At 39.7% G+C, this 25,503-nt stretch overlaps 1 protein-coding gene and 1 pseudogene across 4 annotated transcripts in view; one reads left to right on the top strand and one right to left on the bottom strand.

The window, feature by feature from the left end:
* The window catches only part of CPLANE1 (ciliogenesis and planar polarity effector 1), a 149,747-nt gene that overhangs the window by 89,145 nt on the left and 35,099 nt on the right, over positions 1-25,503 (bottom strand). For all 3 annotated transcript variants that reach the window (XM_023216494.3, XM_023216495.3, XM_023216493.2), the window contains 6 exons: positions 19,963-20,136; positions 12,301-12,529; positions 11,419-11,558; positions 7,688-7,905; positions 4,517-4,681; positions 946-1,084 (listed from right to left, as the gene is read on the bottom strand). In XM_023216494.3, coding sequence (XP_023072262.2) covers positions 946-1,084; positions 4,517-4,681; positions 7,688-7,905; positions 11,419-11,558; positions 12,301-12,529; positions 19,963-20,136 — 1,065 coding nt within the window. The remainder of the gene's footprint in view (positions 1-945; positions 1,085-4,516; positions 4,682-7,687; positions 7,906-11,418; positions 11,559-12,300; positions 12,530-19,962; positions 20,137-25,503) is intronic.
* LOC111545513 lies at positions 15,452-18,520 on the top strand (annotated as a pseudogene). Its single transcript, XR_002732485.3, has one exon. The product of XR_002732485.3 is annotated as an oral-facial-digital syndrome 1 protein pseudogene (transcript).

Raw genomic sequence — 25,503 nt, forward strand, 5'->3', positions numbered from 1 at the left:
CTTCTTTTTAAACTTGTTACACAAATAACTGGACATAGACCATGAATTAAGAAATTAATTTAGGTCAGGCACAATGACCCATGCCTGCAATCCCAACACTTTGGGAGGCCAAGGCAGGTAGACTGCTTGAGCTGAGGAGTTCAAGATCAGCCTGGGCAACATGGCAAAACCCTGCGTCTACAAAAAATACAAAAATTAGCTGGGTGTGGTGGTGTGCACTTGTCATCCCAGCTACTCAGGCTGAGGTGGGAGGATAGGTTGAGCCCAGGTGTGTTGCAGTGGACACTGGACAATGGAAAACACATACCACTGCACTCCAGACCGGGCAACAGAGCCAGATTCTGTCTTTAAAAAAAAAAAAGAAAAGGCCGGGCGCGGTGGCTCACACCTGTAATCCCAGCACTTTGGGAGGCCGAGGCGGGCAGATCACGAGGTCAGGAGATCAAGACCATCCTGGCTAACACGGTGAAACCCCCGTCTCTACTAAAAATACAAAAAATTAGCCAGGCGTGGTGACGGGCATCTGTAGTCCCAGCTACTCGGAAGGCTGAGGCAGGAGACTGGCGTGAACCTGGGAGGCGGAGCTTGCAGTGAGCCAAGAGCACACCACTGCACTCCAGCCTGGGAGACAGTGCAAGACTCCGTCTCAAAAAAACACAAAAACAAAACAAACAAACAAAAAAATTCAGTTTAATAATGAAGCATGATATAAGGTAACAGGTATCACAATTTGTTTATATAATAAATTTCTGACTTACTATCATATATATCATATATGTATACACATAGCTGTTAAAGTGCAATATTTACTTGTGAACACAAAGTAAAATATCATAGAGCATACTGTACTTTGAAGAGTCAATACTTTCCCAAATCAAATGAAAAATTCATACCATTATTCATACTTAGGCCTAATGTCTAAGCAAGCAGTTCATTTGGACAAACCTATTGCTCTAATGGAAACTTCATCAAGTTTATGGTCTCCAGCTGCTCCAGGTCTAAAGAATACAATACCTCCTTTACAGTAATTAAGTAATGACTGAGGAAAAGGACTCAGTGAAGGAAGGGATCCTTTCATTCGAATCTAAAAGTAAAGAATAACCAAATATGTTAATTACCAGCAGTATAAATCACTTTTAAAAGAAACTATAAAAGAATCAGGCAGGTAAGATGAACCATACAGAATGGAAAACACAGCATATGAAATCAGCTACATTTTCAGAAATTTACAAATTTAATTCAGGAAAGTCACTAGCTTGTTATCTCAAAAAAAAAAAGGTTCTAAGTAAATCATTTGCACTCTCTTGTCACAATTTTGCCTGTATAAGAAAAATTTAAAGCTATTTGTCCCTGGCTTTCCTCACTGGCATATCAAAGAAAATAAAGAAATATAAGAATCTTAACCTTATCCCAAATAAAGCTGTGTACAATAACTAAAACAAATACAAAAAGTTTATGCCTACATACATAACTTTTAAAAAAACTAATCTATAAATGGCAGAATTAGAAAGACACCATTTGGCAACCCCTAATAATGACTCTAGGCAAGGATCATTAGTAAATGCTAACAGAGTAAAAAGCTGATGGGTTGACAGGGATACGTGATAGAGGGTGTGACATGATCCAAACTCTATCTCCCTATCCCTAAAAGTAAAATAAGCAAACACATGTGCCACGTGCAACACAGAAGCACACAATACTTATGAAAGATTCATTTCTAAAAAAATTTGAGGCGAAGTGCGGTGGATCACGCCTGTAATCCCAGCACTTTAGGGAGGCTGAGGTGGGCAGATCACTTGAGGTCAGAAGTTTGAGACCAGCCCAGCCAACATGGTGAAACCCCATCTGTACTAAAAACACAAAAATTGGTTGGGCGAGGTGGCAGGCGCCTGTAGTCCCAGTTACTCAGGAGGCTGAGACAGGAGAATCGCTTAAACCTGGGAGCCAGAGGTTGCAGTGAGCCGAGACCATGCCACTGCACCCAGCCTGGGCAACAGAGTGAGATGCTGTCTCAAAAAAAAAAAAAAAAGAAAGAAAATTTGAATCTCAATCTATTTAAACCTCTCTGCCTCAATGAGCACAGATTAATGACTGGGTTACAGGGGAAAAAAAGAGAAAGAGAAACAAGGTAAACGACGTTAAATGAAGAAATGATCAGATGAATTTAGAATATGGTGCAGGAAAAATTGCCTAGTTGTTTTTGTTTGTTTTTTTTTAATCAATCAAGAATAAAAAGAGAAGGAGCTTCTACAGATAACAGTCTGATTTAAATATATTTGGAGATGATAAAATTTATTTCCACATTTCAGGAAAGGGCTCTAAGAGACTTAAACCTGGGAAAGAAGCATTACAGGAAAGGGCTCTAAGAGACTTAAACCTGGTAAAGAAGCATTAACAGAAGGCTTGCAATTGATTTTCTCCTGCTAGTCACTTCCAGAAAGACACAATCTAATCAAATCTCCGGGGAAGCATGCTAATGACAGACTTTTTGTCAAATACATTAATGGCATTTACTACCAGGATGGTACTAAGAGGTAGAGAGAGACAGAGAGCGTGAGCCAGCAAAGAAATGGGGGACCTCAGTCCTACAGCCACATGCAACTGAATTCTGGAACAATCTGAATGTGCCTGGAAACAGATGTTCCCCAGCACCTCTAGAAAGGAATGTAGCCCTGCTGCCACCTTGATTGGCCTTGTGAGACTCTAAGCAGAGACCTAGCTGAACCACCCTGTGGTGGTTCTGATGCACAGAACCTGTGGGATATTAAATGGGTGCTATTTTAAGCTGTTAAATTTGTGTTAATTTGTTAGGGTAGTAATAGAAAAGCAATATGGTTCAGAATCTTTGTTTCAGCACCATTTTTTAATTGAGCTATAACTCACATAACATCAAAGTCATCTTTTAAAAGTGTACAATTAGTGGTTTTTAGTAAACTCACAAAGTTAGGCAACCATCAACACTGTCTAATTCCAGGTCATTTTCTTTTTTTTTTTTTTGAGACAGAGTCTCACTCTGCCGCCCAGGCTAGAGTGCAGTGGCACAATCTGGGCTCACTACAAGCTCCGCCTCCTGGGTTCACGCCATTCTTCTGCCTCAGCCTCCCGAGTAGCTGGGACTACAGGTGCCCACCACCACACCCGGCTAATTTTTTGTATTTTTAGTAGAGATGGGGTTTCACCGTGCTAGCCAGGATGGTCTCAATCTCCTGACCTGTGATCCACTCACCTCGGCCTCCCAAAGCGCTGGGATTACAGGCATGAGCCACCGTGCCCAGCCCTCTTTTTTTTTTTTTTTTTGAGACAGAGTCTCACTCTGTCACCAGGGCTGGAGTGCAGTGGCACGATCTCGGCTCACTGCAACCTCTGCCTCCCTAGTTCAAGCGATTCTCCTGCCTCAGCCTCCCGAGTAGCTGGGATTACAGATGCCCACCATCACGCCTGGCTAATTTTTGTATTTTTAGTAGAGACAGGGTTTCACCATGTGGGCCAGGATGGTCTTGATCCCTTGACCTCATGATCCACCCGCCTCGGGCTCCCAAAGTGCTGGATTACAGGCGTGAGCCAACGCACCCGGCCAATTCCAGGTCATTTTCATCAACCCAAAAAGAAAAACAAAAGCAGTCACTGTCCACTTCCTACTCTCCCTAACCCCTGGCAACCAACCACTATCCACTTTCAGTTTCCATTGTGATACCAAAATATAAAATGAGTACAGTTTTAACTTATATTTTTATAGAAACTATATCCAAATTTCACAAACTTTCTTTTTCTCTAAAAAAGGGTAATTTTCAAAAATACTTTTAGATAACTTCTCAAAGTCTCTCCAAAGGTTCCTATTAAAAATAATTATATTGTTTTTAGGCTGAATTAAACACATTTGGAGATGATGAAATTTATTTCCACATTTCCGAGACAGTAGGCATATAAAGGACTTAGAGCTGGATAAAGGGACCTACCAGGTGTCCTAGCTGGCTAGAAATCTGATAAGAATGAAGTGACAGCTCAGCTAAAGTCAGTATAGGAGGAGATGAACACCTGGGAATCAAACTGAATTGCACATCTCAGAAAATAGCAAGCGGGAGACCCTGACTAGTGGAGGCTACTGGATGGAAACAGACGAGAATGAATTATAACTTTCCATTCTCTGAACCCACAGATGCCCCCACAGAATGCAGACAACACCTCAAGAACTGGGAGAAAGCCCTGGACTGAGTTTCAATCTTTAATGAAATGATGGGGGAGTTGGAAACAAGTAACTGTAATTCCCTGGAATTAACGGACTAGATTACATTATCTTTTGCTAGACAGGGTGGAACTAAGCTACAGACCCAGTTCAGAGTCCTTACCTTTCAACAGGAAGAATCTGGTCTGTTTAGTCTGTTTATGAATAAACCTGAAACTTATGATTTATAGGGCATGACTCCTTGGGAAAATGTAACAATTATAAAGACAATAATATAAATATTAGTATATTTCAGTTAACACAGCACGTAAATGACTTAAGATATTTCCATACCTTCTGCATGACTTTTCTTGCCCACCTCAACTGCAAGATATACCACTGTGCCACAGGAAAAGAACACCGAGCTGCCCGGAAAAGCAGGAGAACACGCTGAAGGATTCCAGATACCTTCTGGCGATTATTTTTTTCAGCTTTTAAAAGAAGATCATCACCATCTTCCTGAGGAAAATAAAACAATCCATTTTAGTGGCTAGTAATGAGAAAATTTAGAATGGTAAAGTAAAAATAAAGATAGGCTAATGAGGCTGGGCACAGTGGCACATGTCTGTAATCCCAGCACTTTGGAAGGCCAAAGCAGGAGGATTGCTTAAGCTCAGGAGTTGAAGGCTGAAGTGAGCCATGATTGCATCACTGTACTCAAACCTGGGCCACACAGTAGCACCCTGTCTCAAAAAAAAGAAAAAAAAAAAAAATGATAGGCTAATGATGCTCACTGCTTCTCAAACTAGAATGTTCCTGGAGATTTATAAAGGAAATTCTGAGGCACAGGCTCTGAGATTTCAACTACGACTATTTCTAGAATCAAGAAAAGTTTATCTCCCCTCAACGTAAAGTGATAAGCTGACCCTTGTTCCCAGTCTTACCCTAGAAGAGTTAAAGCCCACCACTCCAGACTCCACTGGTGGAATGTTAGAGAGGTCCATCTAAGCAGAATCCCTTTTCTCTTCCTCTGCTGGGAAGAATCCTACTTATATTTCAATGTCACTTCCTCTGTGAAGCCCATCCCTCTGTGCTACAAGAGCACTCTGTTCACACTTCTACTGTAGCTTTCACCAATTAATTACATATCAATTTATACCTGTATCTCACTGTACTCAGAACTCCCAAGAGGAAGGAAGGGCCTTGCCATTTGTCTACATATGGCCACAGTGTACACACTCAAGTCTGATACATAGTAGGAACCAATAAATGTTTGTTGAATAAATGCTATTCAAACCAGTAGCTAAAGATTATTTTCCCAGATAATGAGATAATGTGAGCACTGTAAACATCTGCTTCCCCAACATCCTTCTTCCCTGCCCACTTCTTTACAGTACTCAGTTTTTGAGTATCTGCCCATCTCCTACATGGCTCATACGATTAAGGGAAAGCTCATCCCACCTCAAAGAAGGCCTATTCATGGGCCAAGCAGTACCCTGTGTTAAGCCTAGCTAGAAAGACTGTTTGAAGGACAGGTATGTGACCTAAGCCAGTCTCAGTATGAGTGAATCTCAACCCTCCTGCTTGGAATGCTGGGACAGAAATAATTTTGCCACTTTTCTTTGTCTCAATCCCTGTGCCCAGGGACATGGACAAGGCATCGTTAGAAGCTGTTAGCGGCCATCCTGCTCCCACAAGGTGAGCTAGTCTTCAGGTGAAGATGATACCTCAAAAAACAAACTAGAGCAAAAGACAGAGCCCAAGTCTTTGGTAACATAACTAAATCAGAAACCTGCCCTACCACTAGGCTTCTTAATCATGTGAGCCAATAAATGACTTTATTGTTTAAACCATTTTGACCAAGTGTTCTATTACTTGCAACACAAGGGGTTCTAACTGATACATAGTGACATTTAGAAGAAATCTTACCAAGAAGAATTGCTTTAATAAAAAACAATAAAATGAAGCACTACTAAAGATAGTAACCACTCGAACTATTATCTGCATAGGCTATCCAAAAAACTTTAAATGTCATTTCACATTTCTAAACCAATTACTAAAGACTCAGATGCAAGAGGAAAGATGAATTATTAAGAAATGCCATGGACTTTTTATTCCTTCCATTTGTAAAATCAACAAGTAAAATGTTTTAGACTATTGAAATATAACCAAACAGAACAAATGAGAAATTAAAAACTAGAGGTAGAAGTTGCCAATTTTGAAACAGGAGGTAGTAAAAAAAATAATACCCAGAACTACTTCAAAGTGTTAATCAAATACTTAAAAATCTAAATGTAAGTAATTTACAATAACATTTTAAATATGAAAACCAGCTAATTATAATGTTATGATTTTTTAATAAGAGCAGAGAAAAAGTTTCTGAGCGGAATATAGTATTTATAATATAGAACTATCAATTGACTAGTGCAGGAAAAAAAAAAAAACCTTTTAAATCAAAGTCAAAAATAAGTTCTTTCTTTTCCTTTTTGAGACAGAGTTTTGCTCTGTCACCCAGGCTGGAGTGCAGTGGTGCGATTTCAACTCACTGCAACCTCTGCCTCCTGGGCTCAAGTCATCCTCCCACCTCAGCCTACTGAGTAGCTGAGACTACAGGCGCGTGCCATGATGCCCAGCTAATTTTTGTATATTTTATAGAGACAGGGTTTCGCCATGTTGCCTAGGCTGGTTTCAAACTCCTTGACTCAAGCAATCTTCCTGCCTTGGCCTCCCAAATTCTGGGATTACAGGTATGAGCCACTATGCTTTCAAAAAAGGCAAACACAAAGAGATAAATAAGAGACTGAAATAATGTATGGCTTCTAATTCTGACACTCATTATTTCATTTGTTACCCTAAACAAATGCCTAATTTTTAAAAGTCTGGATATTAAGATGGTGCTATATTGTTAAAATAATTTTTTTTGAGACGGAGTTTCGTTCTTGTTGCACAGGCTGGAGTGCAATGGCATAATCTCAGCTCATCGCAGCCTCTGTTTCCTGGGTTCAAGCGATTCTCCTGCCTCAGCCTCCCAAGTAGCTGAGTTTACAGGCGTGCGCCACCACACCCAGTTAATTTTGTATTTTTAGTAGAGATGGGGCTTCTCCATGTTGGTCAGGCTGGTCTCAAACTCCAGACCTCAGGTGATCTGCCTGCCTCTGCCTCCCAAAGTGCTGGGATTACAGGCATAAGCCACCATGCCCACCCTATTGTTACAATAATTTTAACATTTATTGAGTAATTACTGTATGTCCCAGGTCCTGACCTAGCAGATTTTATAGGATATCTCAATCCTCACAAAAATGCCATGAGAGGTACTATTATCATCCGCATTTTACAGATAAGGAAACTTAAACAACAGTTTAGTACATTCCCTAAGATTATACAATTAGTGAACAGCAAAGCTGGGATCTAAGTTTGTCTTTAGAGCTTGAATTTTTAACCTGATGATTATTATCAAGTTAATTATTTTAAAAACTCGACAAAATCAACTTTAAATTAATGAAAAAGTTAATGCTATAAGCTTACTTCACTAAGAATAGCTGGCTGGGGACAGTACAATGGAGGAGCTGGAAGATACAAGCCAAATGGCACTAAGCCCCACAGTCTTTTACTGAAGTCCTTGGCAGAGTCTATCAGAAGTTGAAATGTCTCTGAAAGAATATCTGCATCAGCCATAACTGATGCTTTCAGTACTTCTTGTACTGAACCAAATAGCAGATTTGCATCTTCCTCTTCAATGGGATCTATCAAATACAAAAATTTGGTAAAATAGTTAAAGTTTGTATTAAACTTCTTATCCATTTTGTAGGAAAAAATTTCAAATCTAAAAACATTCATTGTCAAGAATGAACATATTGGTTGACATACAAACACCCAAAATTTACAGACAGAAATTACAAACTATCTTGTTACTTTAAGATTATAGATAAGAACATGAGACATTTTTATACAAGATATTATAGAAACAACTATACAATAAAAATATTCTTAGGATGTAGTTCTGAGTCAAAATAATTGAAAAAATATTAATGGGAAAAGAATGTCAAGAAAGACACCAAAATAATATACAAGATTATGTGAGAGTAACTTCTTCCTTTTATTTATTTATTTATTTTTTGAGACGGAGTCTCACTCTGTCACCCAGGCTGGAGTCACTCTGTCACCCAGGCTGGAGTGTGAAGTGCAGTGGCAGGACCTCGGCTCACTGCAACCTCTGCCTCCCAGGTTCTACCAATTCTCCCACCTAAGCCTCCCGAGTAGCTGGGATTACAGGCACCCACCATCCAGGCTAATTTTTGTATTTTTAGTAGAAATGAGGTTTCACCATGTTGGCCAGGCTGGTCTCGAACCCCTGATCTCAGGTGATCCATCCGGCCTCCCAAAGTCCTGGGATTACAGGCATGAGCCACCATGCCTGGCCATTTTCCCTTTTCTTAATAGTACATAATAGTACTTTTGTAACAATAAGTTAATAAAAATGACTTATGAAAGAAACAGGAAAACACAAAATAGTCATGCATATATTATGGCTTCAACTATGCAGGTATCTATACATATGTGGGCATGTCCCAGAAGGCAAAATGCAGGGAGATGTGGTGGTAGAACTGGAAACTCAGGGATTTTTCTACTATAAAATATTTTAAGCATACTGTAAAATATAGAATATATGAAAGTATAGAGTATGTCAAACCCTCATGTGCTGACTTCTCATCCTTGTCTGATAGGAACATTTTTGCTATATTTAACTTAGGTAGCCACTATCCAGCATTTGGTGTGGACATACTGGAACTTCAATTAAATATACGTTGTCTTTCTGTTCTGTGTGTTCTATAAAGCTTCTCTTTCATATTTTTCAAATTATGTCCCTATTTTGTATATATTTATCTTTATTTCTTTATATATTTTATAGATATATAGATACATAAATATAGCTCAGATTCATCTTTTCCAGTTCACAAATTTGCTCCTAAATTGGTCTAGTAACTTTAACCATCTAGTAAGTTTTTGTTTTCAAATCAGGTTGAGACATAATTTACATCCTATATTCATCCTTTTTAAAGTATACAGTTCAATAAAATTAAACAAATCTACTGGCTTGTAATAACATTTCCATCACTCCAAAAAGTTATCTTATGCTTCTTTGTAGTCAATTCCCCGTTTACTCTCAGGCAACCCCGATCTGTTTTCTGCTCCTATAGTTTTGTTTTTTATAGAATGCCACAGAAATGGAATCATACAGTATGTAGTCTTCATTCCTGACTTCTTTCAGGACTTCTTACCATGATGGTTCTGTGATTCATTTATGTTGTCACACGTTATCAGTAATTTGTTCCTCTTCATTATTTGTTATTCCATTTTAAAGATACATTTGAATTTGCTTATCCATTCACCAGTTGACAAACATTTGAGGTGTTTCCAAATTTTGGCTATTATGAAAAAGTTGCTATAAACATTCATGTATGGATATTTGTTTTGTTTCATTTTTTGAGACAAGGATCTCACTATGTCACCCAGGTTGGAGTGCAGTGGCACAATCATGGCTCACTGCAGACTTGACCTCCTAGGCTCAAGTGATTCTCCCACCTTAGTTAGCTTCCCAAGTAGCTGGGACTACAGGCGTGTACCATCATGCCTGGCTAATTTTTGTATTTTCTGTAGAGACAGGGTTTTGTCATATTGCCCAAGCTGGTCTCGAACTCCTGGGCTCAAGTGATCTGCTGGCCTTAGCCTCCCAAAGCATTGAGATTACAGGCGTGAGCCACTGAGCCCGGCTTCACGTACAGATATTTGAATGGGCCTGTTTCTATTTCTCTTTAATGGAATGGAATTCATTCAAGAGCAGCTAAAGAGAAAGAAATGGAACGCTTTGAGTTTTTATTTGCTTTTTGTTTCTGACCTCTGGCAATTCCCCTTACTTTCTTTAAAGCCTGGCCTTTAAGTGGTATTTTTTGTATTTTATCTAGAAACACATTTTATCTATGTATTTATTGTGGAATAGTTTTCAGATCATTTAAAACAACATATTGCCAAAACTCAAAGTTCAGACTGGGGATGTCTTAGTCCCTTCTTTAAAATCCAACTTTCAAATAGTAACATCTTTTCATTAATTAAAACAAACGAACTGCACAGAAAATTATCAAAGAAAAGTTTATAGTCAGATTTCCAAGTATTATAGGTTCTCTCAAAACAGAAACATTATAAGTTTTAGGAATCTAGAGTTAGAAGTTTCACTCCTTACTGGAGCAAAGCACCAATAAAAACAGAAGGGCCTCACAGTTGTCCTGGTTTTACATAAATATACGACATTAAATGACTGATTTCATTACTTTTTATCTAAATTTCTCCAACTGTAAAACAGATAAATTTTATAGGATTCCTGTGTGAATCTATGTAGTACATGTAATATTCTATCATTTTAAATTGTTTAATACCATTTTGAACTTTTCAAATAAAAAAAAATCTATAATTTATGCACTAGGTGAGAGTTGAAATAAATCACTCCTAAGTACCCTTCCAGGCTTGAGATTCTATCGTTCCAAAAGAAAATGATATAAATGAAGCGAAATATAATTAGTATAAAGGCATGTAGGAAGGCTACTCTCCAACATAGTCTCTGGGTGGCCTTGCTCTGCAGGAGTCAGAGAGCTGTAACACTGCAGCATCAAGAAAGCTACTTTAGTATTTAAAAAAAAAAAAAAAAAAAAAAAGCTATGTATGGAAAATCAGCAAATCTTTCAGTTATCAACCCTTGTATCGTGAGCTGGCATCAGTTTTGGGTGTTCCCATGGTTAAGTATAAATATCATACTTTCATTTTTTGGCCGGGCGCAGTGGCTAACGCCTGTAATCCCAACACTTTGGGAGGTCAAGGCGGGCAGATCACCTGAGGTCAGGAGTTTGAGACCAGCCTGGCCAACTTGGTGAAACCCTGTCTCTACTAAAAATACAAAAATTAGCCAGACGTGGTGGTCCACACCTGTAATCACAGCTACTCGGGAAGCTGAAGCAGAATTGCTTGAACCCGGGTGGCAGAGGTTGCAGTGAGCCAAGATCACGCCACTGCACTCCTGCCTGGGTGGCAGAGTGAAACTCCATCTCAAAAAATAGTAATAATAAAATAAAAATAAATATCATGCTTTCATTTTTGATAAGTTTATTTCAAAGTGTTAATACATTTGTAGACATGTATAAGCTTTTTAAGGTATCATAAGGTTTATATTAATCTGACACGAGTCAGACCATACATACATAACACACCTGTAAACTGTTTATATTTTGAGTCCATTTCATTTTTTGCTTCCAAAGAGGCTGGTTGACCTAAAAAACACCGCAGTTTTTCCTGAAAAATCTGTGCTGGAGTCATACATAGTGGTAGATTCAGACTCTTTTTCTTGGACCTGAAATAACATCAAATTAAGGGAAATGAATCCAAATTTTGAAAAAAAGGAAAGGTTTCACACATCAAGGACCCAAACATGAAAGTTTCAGAAATAATGGAATTTACTTTTTTATCTATCATACATGTAAAAAAGATATATTCAAGGAAATATTGTATTAAGACCCTCCACGATTATGATTCTAATATATTCCCCCATTCTTATTTCTAATTGCTACCCTAAATACAGGCTTTACTAACACATAAGTGTACTAAATAAATGGTTTTTGTTTGTTTTGAGACAGGATCTCACTCTGTTGCCCAGGCTGAGGTGTAATGACATGATCACAGCTCACTGTGGCCTTGACCTCCCGAGCTCAAGTGATCTTCCCACATCAGCCTCCCAAGTAGTTGGGACCACAGGCACGAATCATCGCACCTGGCTATTAATAAAAGTTTTAACACAAATAAGTAACCCACTGAACTGTTCAATACAGTAACCACTAAGTACATGTGGCTATTTACATTTAAATTAACTAAAATTAAATTGAAAATTTAATTCCTTGGTCTCACTAGCTGCATTTCAATAGTTACTTGTGGTGAGTGGCTACCATACTGGACAACACATTTCCATTACTAAAGAATGTTCCATTGAACAATGCTGAACTAAGGATTCCACATAAAATGTAAATACCAGCAAAAAGAGAAATATAAAATACATAGTTCAATCATACTATATCTTAAAATTGCCTAGAATTCCATACCTCATGAAATTGCTATCACGTTTACAGAACAGCTGGAAAGCCACACCAATTGAAACAGACGTCTTCCAGTCTCCAAGTTTATATGCCAACCACACAGCCTCTGGAACTAGGCCACCAATAAATAGTAATTCAAGTGCATATTCAACTGTCCACACATTAGAGAGATTCTGATCTCTAATGACGCTGGCCACCTTAGAGTGTTGCAGAGGAATAAGTCGAAAGGACTGCTCTGTGAGTAAATTTTAAAAAATGGATTATTACAATCACATCCAAACTCATGATTCCTTGCATGGGTATATTTATCTCTTCAATCAGTATTATCTACAAAAAACCACCAGGAAGATACATACAAAATGGGCTAAAGTAATACTCAACATGCCCTAGAACACTTTTAACACTGACAAATGTGCCTCATTTGTGCGTCATGAAACAAATGCCAGCATTATTTTTAAAATGAAACAAAAGAGAGAAAAAAACAGAGTAGAAAGTATTAGACAATAAAGGTAAATACTGTTTAGTGAAACTTTTGTGTCAGGTAATATGCAAATACATACAAAAAACATTTATATCTACTCTACTATTGGTACACAATGTACAATTTATTACCGTGACATGGGTCACAATGTGCAGTTTATTACTGTGGGATACTCAGAAATACATGCTTATTTCTCATACTAGATTATGAAATGCAGAAGGCAGAGACTACATTTTATCTGATTTTGTGTTACCCACAGTGTTATGCAATAAAAAACTAAGTTGAGGTAACAATGCAGGATATTAAGTGTCAATATTAGTGTTGATTACGAAGTAGAAAAGTGTGATTTTCAGTAATTCCGACTAAATAATAAGATTGCTATCTGGCCTGTGATTTAATACAAAAGGATAATATTCCCCCGGCCTTCTGTCCCTTTCCCTAATTGAAGTAACTTGATAAAGCAACTTAAAAATACGATAAAAGAAATGTTATTAAAAAATAGATGTTAATGGGATTTTTACTCATCCTCTCAAAATAAAAGTCATAAATAGTATTCATGAGCTTCTCTGCTCCTTGAAATGGTTAGTTTCTCACATGACCTACACAGACAATGTCTACAGCAAGAACTAACATTTTAGCTCTCTGACAAACACACCTGGAAAAACAAAAAAGTTTTCAACCACTTGGATGTCTGATTTTGCATAAGCAAAGGAGCCAGGATACTGGCTAAATTTTTCCTATTTTTATTCAGTACGAGCATGGTAATATACTATTAAAATAACTTGAATAATTTAATTTTCTGAAAATTTTACTACTTTCACACAGTAAAAAGGTTCACTACTTTTTAAAATATCACACCAAATAAGCAACTCAAATCCCTAGAAAAATTCTGATTAGAAAAATTAACATGAAATGTATACGCATCCTGAAACATTGACAGAACATAGGAGTTTGAACACACAGTTCAAAATCCATGGTTCTATGACTGATTATATTTGCTGACCACTTGTTGCCGTCCTTATTAAACTTCTAACTATATTTTAACTAGTACTACTCTAACCTAGGTGTGCCTTGTACATACCTGTGTATCTGCTCATGTCTACTCTTGCTTAAAGCCCTCCAACAGATTCCCATGATACTTAAAATAAATTCAGATTTCTTAACATGGCTTACACCATCTGGCCCTTTTACTGAATGCAACTCATATCACTCTCCACTTCCTCCTCTAGTTTTTTTTGTTTGCTTTGGGGTTTTCTTTGTTGTTGTTTTGGTGTTGTTTTGTTTTGTTCTGTTTTGTTTGAGACAGTCTTGATCTGTCACCCAAGCTGTAGTGTAATTGCGTGATCTCACTGCAACCTCTGCCATCCGGGCTCAAGCAATCCTCTTGCCTCAGCCTCCCAAGTGACTGGGAATCTCAAGTACATGTCACCATGCCGGGCTAATTTTTGTATTTCTTGTAGAGACAGGGTTTCACAATGTTGCCCAGGCTGATCTCAAACTCCTGGACTCAAGCAATAGGCCTGGCTTCCCAAAGTGCTGGGATTACAGGCATGAGCCAACATGCCCAGCCATCCTCCTCCAGTTTACAGCCGCAAAGATCTTTCCGTTTCTCAAACACATCAACCTTGTTCTTGCCCTGGGGCTTTTACACAAACTCAGGTTAGAATGCCCTGTGCCTTGATGTATCCAATTCTTTTTTGTTACTAAGAGTTAGGCTTAGAGGCCTGAGCGGTGGCTCACGCCTGTAATCCCAGCACTTTGGGAGGTCGAGGCGGCCAGATCACGAGGTCAGGAGATTGAGACCATCCTGGCTAACACTGTGAAACCCCTTCTCTACTAAAAATACAAAAAATTAGCCGGGCGAGGTGGTGGACGCCTGTAGTCCCAGCTACTCGGGAGGCTGACGTAGGAGAATGGCGTGACCCCGGGAGGCGGAGCTTGTAGTAAGCCGAGATCGCACCACTGCACTCCAGCCTGGGCGACACAGTGAGACTCCGTCTCAAAAAAAAAAAGAAAAAGAAAAGAAAAAGAGTTAAGCTTAACTTTCACCTCCTCAGAGAGCTGCTCCTGAAATTCCCAATCTAAAACTGCCACTCAGTCACGCTGTATTGCTCTATTTTAATTCTCTCCATAACAGTTATAACCATTTGATATATCTTGTTTATATATTTAATTTTCTGTCTCAACATATTAGGCGTAAACCCCATAAAAGAACAAGTACTTTATCATTTTGTTCACGGCAGTTAGGATAAATCTGTTCCACAGATGAAAAAAAGAATACAACGCGCACGCGCCGTAGCTCTCCAGACCGGGAAGGCTGTACTTAGCCTGTCGCCGGGAGATGAAGGATGGGATGTGAGGCAGTCCTGCCTTGCCGCCTTCCCTCCCTAGTCTCCGGGTCCCCGCCCTCCAGCCGCCTTTGAGTCGCGCCTGGGTCACGGTCCTCACTCATGCCTCAGAACCGAAGGAAGCTCGCGTGTTTGCTAGAAAACCTAGTTGAGAGTGCAAGGCAGAAAGCGTTCAGCACCCTTGTTCCTCCCCACCCCCCGGGACAGAGACAGAGCTCTGGAGGGTAGGGAATCCCCCTCGTCTTCGCCCATCCCCGGCTGGGCACTAAACTCAGGCCACGGTGGGGCGAGCGAGGCGGGCTCCAGAGGAAGCTGACGGCTGATAATGGCTCAGTCAAACATGCTCCCCTTGGCTGATGTGTTGAGTCAAGATGAACTGCGCAAAAAGCTATACCAGACATTTAAAGATCGGGGTATACTGGACACGCTCAAGATACAACTTCGAAACCAGCTAATTCATGAGCTGATGCAGCCTGTATTGAGTGGAGAACTGCAAACTCGGTCCATTTCAGTGCAAGGGAGCTCCCTCTTAATAGGTGCCTCTAACTCTTTAGTGGCAGATCACTTACAAAGATGTGGCTATGAATATTCACTTTCTGTTTTCTTTCCAGAAAGTGGTTTGGCAAAAGAAAAGGTATTTACTATGCAGGATCTATTACAACTCATTAAAATCAACCCTACTTCCAGTCTCTACAAATCACTGGTTTCAGGATCTGATAAAGAAAACCAAAAAGGTTTTCTTATGTATTTTTTAAAAGAATTGGCAGAATATCATCAAGCTAAAGAGAGTTGTAATAGGGAAACTCAGACAAGTTCGACATTTAGCAGAGATTCTCTGGCTGAGAAGCTTCAGCTTATTGATGATCAGTTTGCAGATGCTTACCCTCAGCGTGTCAAGTTCGAGTCTTTAGAAATAAAGCTAAATGAATATAAGAGAGAAATAGAAGAGCAACTTCGGGCAGAAATATGCCAAAAGTTGAAGTTTTTTAAAGATACCGAGATAGCAAAAATTAAAATGGAAGCGAAAAAAAAGTATGAGAAGGAATTAGCCGTGTTCCAGAATGATTTTGAGAAAGCTTGTCAAGCAAAATCTGAAGCCCTCGTTATTCGGGAAAAGGGTACCCTTGAGAGAATTCAAAAGCACCAAGAGATTGAAACAAAAGAGATTTATGCTCAAAGGCAACTTTTACTAAAAGATATTGATTTGCTAAGAGGAAGAGAAGCAGAGCTGAAGCAAAGAGTTGAAGCTTTTGAACTGAACCAGAAGCTCCAGGAAGAAAAACATAAAAGCATGACTGAGGCACTTAGGAGACAGGAGCAGAATATAAAGAGTTTTGAGAAGACCTATGATCAAAAGCTCAAGAATGAACTTCTAAAGTATCAACTTGAACTAAAGCACGACTACATCATTAGAACTAATCGACTGACTGAAGATGAAAGGAAGAATAAAGAAAAAGCAATTCATTTGCAAGAGAAGCTCATAGCTTTTAATTCAAAAAAGGAGGAACTCAATCAATCTGTAAATCGCATAAAAGAACTTGAGCTTGAGTTAGAGTCTGTCAAAGCCCAGTCTTTGGCAATAACAAAACAAAACCATATGCTGAATGAAAAGGTTAAAGTGATGAGTGATTATTCACTACTAAAAGAAGAGAGACTGGAGCTTCTGGCACAAAATAAATTACTTAAACAACAACTGGAAGAGAGTAGAAATGAAAACTTGCGTCTCCTAAACCGCCTAGCTCAGCCAGCTCCTGAACTTGTGGTCTTTCAGAAAGAACTACGGAAAGCAGAAAGGGCTATAGTGGTTGAGCATGAGGAGTTTGAAAGCCGCAGGCAAGCTCTGCACAAACAACTGCAAGATGAAATTGAGCATACTGCACAGCTGAAGGCCCAGATACTAGGTTACAAAGCTTCCGTAAAGAGGTTAACTATTCAGGTTGCCGATTTAAAACTGCAACTGAAGCAAACTCAGACAGCCCTAGAGAATGAAGTGTACTGCAATCCAAAGCCGTCTGTGATCCATCATTCTGCCAATGGATTAATAAATGGCAACATGGTGCTTCACAATGGTGAGATAAGTGGGGACTTCTTGAACAATCCTTGTAAACAGGAAAAAGTTCTAGCAGGTATGGTTGCATCAAGGATCACAAATTATCCAAATACAGGGATGGAGGGTAGTTCCCCTGATTCTGACTTTGAGTTTGTCGCCAATACTAATGCAAGGGTCAAAGAGCTTCAGCAAGAGGCCGAACGCCTGGAAAAGGCTTTCAGAAGTTACCATCGGAGAGACATTAAAAACTCTGCCACAGGCCCACTACCAGCAAAGAGCCCACCATCTCTGCACTTGCTGGAAGCCTTCAAAAACATTACTTCCAGTTCCCCGGAAAGACACATTTTTGCAGAGGACAGAGTTATCTCTGAGCAGCCTCAAGTGGGCACACTTAAAGAAGAAAGGAATGACATCTTGGAAGCACTGACAGGCAGTGTAGCCTCAAGGCTACGGGGGGGCACTTCCTCCAGACGCCTCTCCTCCACATCCCTTCCAGAAGCAAAAAGAAGCCTTGAAAGTGAAATATATCTGGAAGGTCTGGGCAGATCACACATTGCTTCCCCCAGTCCTTGTACTGACAGAATGCCCCTGTCATCACCCACTGAGTCTAGGCACAACTTCTCCATCCCTCCCTTCTCCAGCCCTCCGGGGCAGAAAGCTGGTCATTATCAGAGACAAAATGAACTTCAAGACAAAAGTGAATTTTCAGATGTGGACAAGCTAGCTTTTAAGGATAATGAGGAATTTGAATCATCCTGTGAATATGCAGGGAACGTGCCAAGGCAGTTTGAAATGGATAAGCCCTCTCCTGCCGGGGATATGCTTCATATGGGTGCTGCTGCAGCTGCTGTGCCCCTCTCATATCAGCACCCAAATGTAGATCAGAAACAAATTGAAGAACAAAAGGAAGAAGAAAAAATATGGGAACAGCAAGTGAAAGAACGAAAGCAGAGAGAAGAAAGAAGGCAGAGTAATCTACAAGAAATTTTAGAAAGGGAACGAAGAGAACTAGAAAAACTGTATCAGGAAAGGAGGATCACTGAAGAATCACTGAAGATTGAAATGGAAAATGAATTAGAAATGAGTAATCAAGAAATGAAAGACAAATCTGCTCACAGTGAAAATCCTTTAGAGAAATATATCAAAATAATCCAGCAGGAGCAAGACCAGGAGTCGGCAGGTAAGAGCTCAAAAAAGATGGTCCAGGAAGGCTCCCTAGTGGACACACTGCAATCTAGTGACAAAGTCGAAAGTTTAACAGGCTTTTCTCATGAAGAACCAGATGACTCTTGGTAACCATGTTTGCTGCCCAGCTTCTAACTTACATACCATGAGAAGTGACATAACATTTACTCCTTTGTAAATGTTTCTCTATCAACAGATAAAACTCTCAATAAAAATGTGTATAATCAAAAAAAAAAGGAAGAAAGAAACTGCAAATGTTTTAGTATTATCAATTTCATGTCATACAAGCTAGTATATTTGCAGCACCAAGAATACTGTGTGGCAAACAGCAGGCACTTAATAAAAATCAGAATAAATGAATATCATAGAAATTTGTGTACATGTTTATACTGAGAACAGGGCAGTTATCTAGCACAGGATTAGATGCATTTTGACCATACTAATGAAAGTATTAAATTTAAAAAGTAAATGGTCCAAATAAAATCATAAATCATCCAAATAAACTTAATATTGAATTAGCAAGCTCAATATTTATTGAATTTCTACATTTTGACATAAATGAAGGTGGTAGCTCTTTCACTTTAAAAATTGAAACTTTAGGCCGGGCGCGGTGGCTCAAGCCTGTAATCCCAGCACTTTGGGAGGCCGAGACGGGCGGATCACGAGGTCAGGAGATCGAGACCATCCTGGCTATCATGGTGAAACCCCGTCTCTACTAAAAATACAAAAACTAGCTGGGCGAGGTGGCGGGCGCCTGTAGTCCCAGCTACTCGGGAGGCTGAGGCAGGAGAATGGCGTAAACCCAGGAGGCGGAGCTTGCAGTGAGCTGAGATCCGGCCACTGCACTCCAGTCTGGGCGACAGAGCGAGACTCCACCTCAAAAAAAGAAAAAAAATTGAAACTTTAGCTGGGCACAGGGGTATACACCTATAGTCCCTGCGACGTGGGACGCTGAGGTGGTTAAGATCATTTGGCTGAGCACAGTGGTGCACGCCTATAATCCCAGCAGGGAGGCCAAGGCAGGTCGATCACCTGAGGTCAGGAGTTCGAGACCAGCCTGACTAACATGGTAAAACCCCGTTTCTACTAAATACAAAAAATTAGCTCGGCGTGGTGGCACATGCCTGTAATCCCAGCTACTTGGGAGATTGAGGCAGGAAAATTGCTTGAACCCAGGAGGTGAAGGCTGCAGTTAGCTGCGATCACGCCATTGCACTCCAGCCTGGGCAACAACAGCGAAACTCAGTCTCAAAAAAAAAAGATCATCTGAGGCCAGGAGTTCAAAACCAGCCTGAGCAACATAGCAAAATCCCATCTCAAAAAAAAAATAATTAATTAAAATTTAAAAATAAAAACTTTATAAAGATCAACTTGTCCCAATTTTGTGATTTTTTAAAAGCCATATTCAACAAAAACAAATCTAAGCCATTACTTTTCTCAGATTCTATTCATTCACAAATAGTCATAAATCGCCTCCTGTGTTTCAGATACTATGCTAGAACAGTATCATTTCCATAGAGTAATGGCCTCTGTATAATATGTTTTAAATATTCTATTACGTGCAATGCAAAAAGAGTTTAAAAAGTATTTGTTTACTATATTACCTGTTTTAATATGAAGTGGGGGAAGAACATTCACATGATGAGGTGGCAAAATGCAAAGCTGCTGATTGGTGAAATAGGCAGCCATGAAACGAGCCATGGACTGGACGACTGTCACTGCTGCCTCAGGATGAACACCACCCGCCATTTCACACTCAAAATGAGACTTCGCAGCACCTAAGGAATACAGCAATGACCTAAGAAGACTGTGATCAACTACCAAAAGTAGTAATATTTAAGTTCCCAACATTATACAAAAAGAAAATTGTAATACTTTTTTTCTGAGATGAGCACCCATGGCCAATACAGGCTGAATTATAATAGGTACCATACTTCTTAAAGACAATAAAACCAAAAACAATTACAGCTGACCCTTGAACTTCACGGGTTTGAACTGCACAAATCCACTTATATATATAGATTTTTTTTCCATAAATATACTAGAAAATGTTTTGGAGATTTGTGACAATTTGAAAAAATTTGTAGGCACACCACATAACCTAGAAACATCAAAAAATTTAAAAAAAAAGAAAAAGGTATGTCATGAATACAAAAAATATATGTAGATATTTTATCATTTAGTACCATAAAATACATATAAACTATAAAAAGTTAAAATTTATCAAAATTGGCTAGGTACAGTGGCTCACACCTATAATCCCAGCACTTTGGGAGGCCAAGGTGGGCTGATCTCTTGAGCTCAGGAGTTTGAGACCAGCCTGGGCAACATGGTGAAATCCCACCTCTATAAAAAAATACAATTAAAAAAAATTAGCTGGGCATGGTGGTGCGCACCTATAGTCCCAGCTACTCAGGGTGCTGAGGTAGGAGAATCACTTGAGTCTAGGACGTGGAGGCTGCAGTAAGCTGAGATTGTGCCAGTGCACTCCAGCCTGAGCAACAGAGCTAGATACTCTGACTCAAAACAAAAAAAAAATTATCAAAATTTGCACAAACACTTACAGGCCATATATGGCACCGTTCACATTCAAGAGAAATGTAAACACACATAAAGTATTAAATAACTGCATAAAATTCATTGTAGTTCCTACTGTACTACTACTATATTAATTTTGTAGCTACCTCCTGTTGCTACTTTGAAGAGCTCAAGTGTTGGAAGTATTTGCTGAAAATACTGTGTGATGCTAATCATCTCTGCAAGAGCAGTTCATCTCTCTAGTAAAGTGCATATGGCAATAAAAAGCAACCTCAAAATTCTTGTGTGGTTCTCATCACATTTAGTGTTATACCATAAACCTTGAATAACACCATGAGACCTACAAGAAGTGCCACAAGAGATCCTGGAAGTAATCCAAATAAGCAGAAAAAATTCATGACATTACAAGTAAAAGTTGAATTGCTTGAGACATACCATGGATTGAGGTCTGTATTTATGGTTGTCCACCATTTCAGACAATTAATCTTGGAAACAGATAACATAAACTGGTGGTATCAATAAATACAGTACAATACTGGAAATGTATTTTCCCTTACGATTTTTTCTTTTTTTGAGACAGAGTTTCGCTCATATTGCCCAGGCTGGAGTGAAATGGCACGATCTCAGCTCAACTGCAACCTCACTTCCTGGGTTCAAGCGATTCTCCTGCCTCAGCCTCCCGAGTAGCTGGGATTACAGGCATGTGTGCCACCACGTCTGGCTAATTTTGTATTTTTAGTAGAGACTGGGTTTCTCCATGTTGGTCAGGTTGGTCTCGAACTCTTGACCTCAGGTGATCTGCCTGCCTCGGTCTCCCAAAGTGCTGGGATTACAGGCATGAGCCACTGCACCCGGCCTCTTAGGATTTTCTTAATACAACTTTCCTTTCTCTAGCTTACTTTATTCTAAGAATACAGTATATAATATACACAAAATACAAAATATGTGTTAATCAACTATGTTATCAGTAAGGCTTCTAGTCAACAGTAGGCTATTAATGGTTAAGTTTTTCGGGAGTCAAGTTATACACAAATTTTTGACAGCATGGGGGTGTCAGTGCTCCTAACTCCTGTGATGTTCAACAGTCAACTGTAGTTAGTAATTATGTGTACACACACCTAAGAACTGTTCACAACTTTAAGTTTTATTTTTTAAATGGAGGTATCTATACAAAATGACTCAAGCATGACAGCCTTGCAAGTTTAGAATTTCATTATTTATTTTCTGTTTTTCCTTCCCTTTCCTTTTTTTTTTTTTTTTTAAGATAAAGGGGGCAGGGTTTACTATAAAAATAATCTAAAAAGCACTGAAACAGATTTTTTCTCTCTTTTTTTGAGACAGAATCTTGCTCTGTCACCCAAGCTAGAGTGCACTGGCACAACCTCAGCTCACTGCAACCTCTGCCTCCAAGTTTTAGGCCATCTTCCCGCCTCAGCCTCCTGAGTAGCTGGGATTACAGGCACACGCCACCATGACCAGCTAATTTTTTTTGTATTTTTTTGGTCGAGATGGTGTTTCTCCACGTTGGACAGCCTGGTCTTGAACTCCTGAGCTCAGGTAATCGGTCCGCCTCAGCCTCCCAAAATGCTGGGATTACAGGTGTGAACCACCATGCCCGACCCAAGATTCTTAATGCTTTTGTCTGTACCATTAGATCTGAGAATCTAAATATACTCCCATTAGTAATAGTAGCTCACTAGTATAAGATTTTTGGGGCAGGTAGTATCAAAAAGAACATGTGGGGTGGGCCAGGCACAGAGGCTCATGCCTGTAATCCCAGTACTTTGGGAGGCCCAGGTTGGAGGATCACTTGAGTCTGTCCAGGAATTTGATACCAGCCTGGGCAACATGGAAAAACCCCATCTCTGCAAAAAATACAAAAATTAGCCAGTGTGGTGGCATGTACCTATGGTCCCAGCTACTCAGGAGGCTGAGGCAGGAGGATCACCTGAGCCTGGGAGGTTGAAGCTGCAGTGAGCTGTGATCACACCACTGCACTCCAGCCTAGGTGACAGAGTGAGGCCCTATCTCAAACACACACACAGACAAATGTGTGGGGTGAAGGGAGATGACTAGATAGCAGGTGGGCAGAAGAGTCACATCAAAATTTCTGGTGTAACTCCAATGTGCACTAGCAGGATTAGAGGACAAGCATCATTTCCACTTGAGAATCTCCATAATAATATAAGCTGGCATTCACAAATTTGAAAATAAATTAGTTCAAAACTACTAAATACTGTATAGATAAATACCAGGATAACATTAGTTGGTATGAAGTGTATGGCCCCAACAATAGAAAGGTATCTTTCTTTTCCAGAAGTGATCTGGCACATATTCATGGGAAATTACATTTTATATGTATATGGATTTCTATCTTGTTCACTGGATGTCCCAGCACCGAGCACTTCTCCTCTCATATAGTAGGTACTCAAAGGAATATTGTTAATTTAAAAAATTGTTAATTAATGTTACCTGGTTTCTTTTTTTAAACAAAAGGAATTGAGAAAATTTTATTAGCCTTCAAGCAGTAGTCTTCATTTGGTCACCGTAAGATTTGGGGGGAAAAAAAACTTACTATTTCTTCACATTCAAGTTAGAGATACATGGGTAAAAATTTTTTTCTCCTGGGTAAAACTTATAGAGGAATTATACAAAGGTAAGATTTTCAGTAATCTTAATCATTCAAACCTTATGCAAAACTAAGGAATCAGCCTCTTAAATAGGGAGTGATTTATTGATGAGTAAATAAAAGTTAATATAAAAGTTACTGTCACAGAATAAAGCTGCATGAATTCAGAAATTAAAAAAACTTTGAAAGTATAAAACTTGACCAGGCGTGGTGGCTCACGCCTGTAATCCCAGCACTTTGGGAGGCCAAGGCAGGTGGATCACCTGAGGTCAGGAGTTACGAGACCAGCCGGCCGGCCAATATGGTGAAACCCCGTCTCTACTAAAAATACAAAAAATTAGCTGGGCGTGGTGGTGCACACTTGTAATCCCAGCTACTAGTGAGGCTGAGGCAGGAGAATCACTTTAACCCAAGAGGCGGAAGTTGCAGTGAGCTGAGACTGCGCCATTGCACTACAGCCTGGGTGACAGAGCGAGACTCCATCTCAAATAAATAAATAAAAATAAAAATAAACTGTAATTCTGTACAGGGTGCAGTGATAATGTTAATAACAGAAACCCGGTTGGGTGCAGTGGCTCACACCTGTAATCCCAGCACTTTGGGAGGCCGATGGGGGAGGATCACCTGAGGTCAGGAGTTCGATACCAGCCTGGCCAACACGGTGAAACCCTGTCTCTATTAAAAATACAAAAAAAATTAGCTAGGTGTGGTGGCAGGAGCCTGTAATCCCAGCTACTTAGGATGCTGAGGGAGGAGAATCGCTTGAACCCAGGAGGCAGAGGTTGCAATGAGCCGAGATCGTGCCACTGCACTCCAGCCTGGTGACAAGAGCAAGACTCTGTCTCAAAAAAAATAAAAATAAAAATAAAAAAATAGAAGCCCTATTTAATAAAAGTTAAATAACTATAGACAAGTATCTAATAAGGTAGGTGTGCAGAGAGGAACTACCATAGCATGCACAACTGCTTGAAATGCTTGCTTGTAATGGTTGGTCCTTGGCTGGTATCTGGGAACCTGGATTTTGGGAGGATTTCCACCATCCTAACTGATAAGAGGAGCTCACTGAACCTAAACTGTTTGTATAAACAACGTGGTTTATGCTGAACATCTCTTTTGCCTCTGAGAGTGTAGAATTTTGGTTTGTACTAAAGCAGAAGGGGACTATGTGACCAGCCCCCCAATTAAAAACCCTAAGCACTGAGGTTCTAATGAACTTCTCTGGTAGACTACATCTCACATGTGTTGTCACAACTTGTCACTGAGGAAACTAGGGACATCCTGTGTGACTCTACTGGGAGAGGATTCATAGAAGTTTATTCCTGGTTTTCTCCAAACTTCATACCATGTACCTTTTCCCTTTGCTGATTTTGCTGTTTCCTTTCACTGTAATAAATCATAGCTATGAGTACAACTATATGCTAAGTCTTGTGAGTTCCCCTAGTGAACCATCAAATCTGGGGGGTAGTTTTGGGGTCCCCAACCCAGTAAGTATATGCTTAATATATTTTAAGCAATCATCATTAAAAATTAAGACAAATGGGCTGGGCACAGTGGCTCACGCTTGTAATCCCAGCACTTTGGGAGGCTGAGGTGGGTGGATCACCTGAGGTCAGGAGTTCAAGAACAGCCTGGCCAATGTGGTGAAACCCCGTCTCTACTAAAAATACAAAAATTAGCTGGGCGTGGTGGCAGGCGCCTGTAATCCCAGCTACTCGGGAGGCTGAGGCAGGAAAACTACTTGAACCTGGGAGGCGAAGGTTGCAGTGAGCTGAGATCGTGCCACTGCACTCTAGCCTGAGCAACAAGGGTGAATGAAACTCCATCTCAAAAAAAAAAATTTAAAAAAATGAATTACTACAGGCTCAACTTATCATGAAAGTTAAATCATGTAAGGACAATATTGCAAAAATAAACAAATAAATATAAAGACTATCCAGTCATTTAAAAAGTCATATATAGAAGTCTTTCACCCTGGGTA

The sequence above is a fragment of the Piliocolobus tephrosceles genome, chromosome 4 (genome assembly GCF_002776525.5).
Source record: "Piliocolobus tephrosceles isolate RC106 chromosome 4, ASM277652v3, whole genome shotgun sequence".
NCBI lineage: Eukaryota > Metazoa > Chordata > Mammalia > Primates > Cercopithecidae > Piliocolobus > Piliocolobus tephrosceles.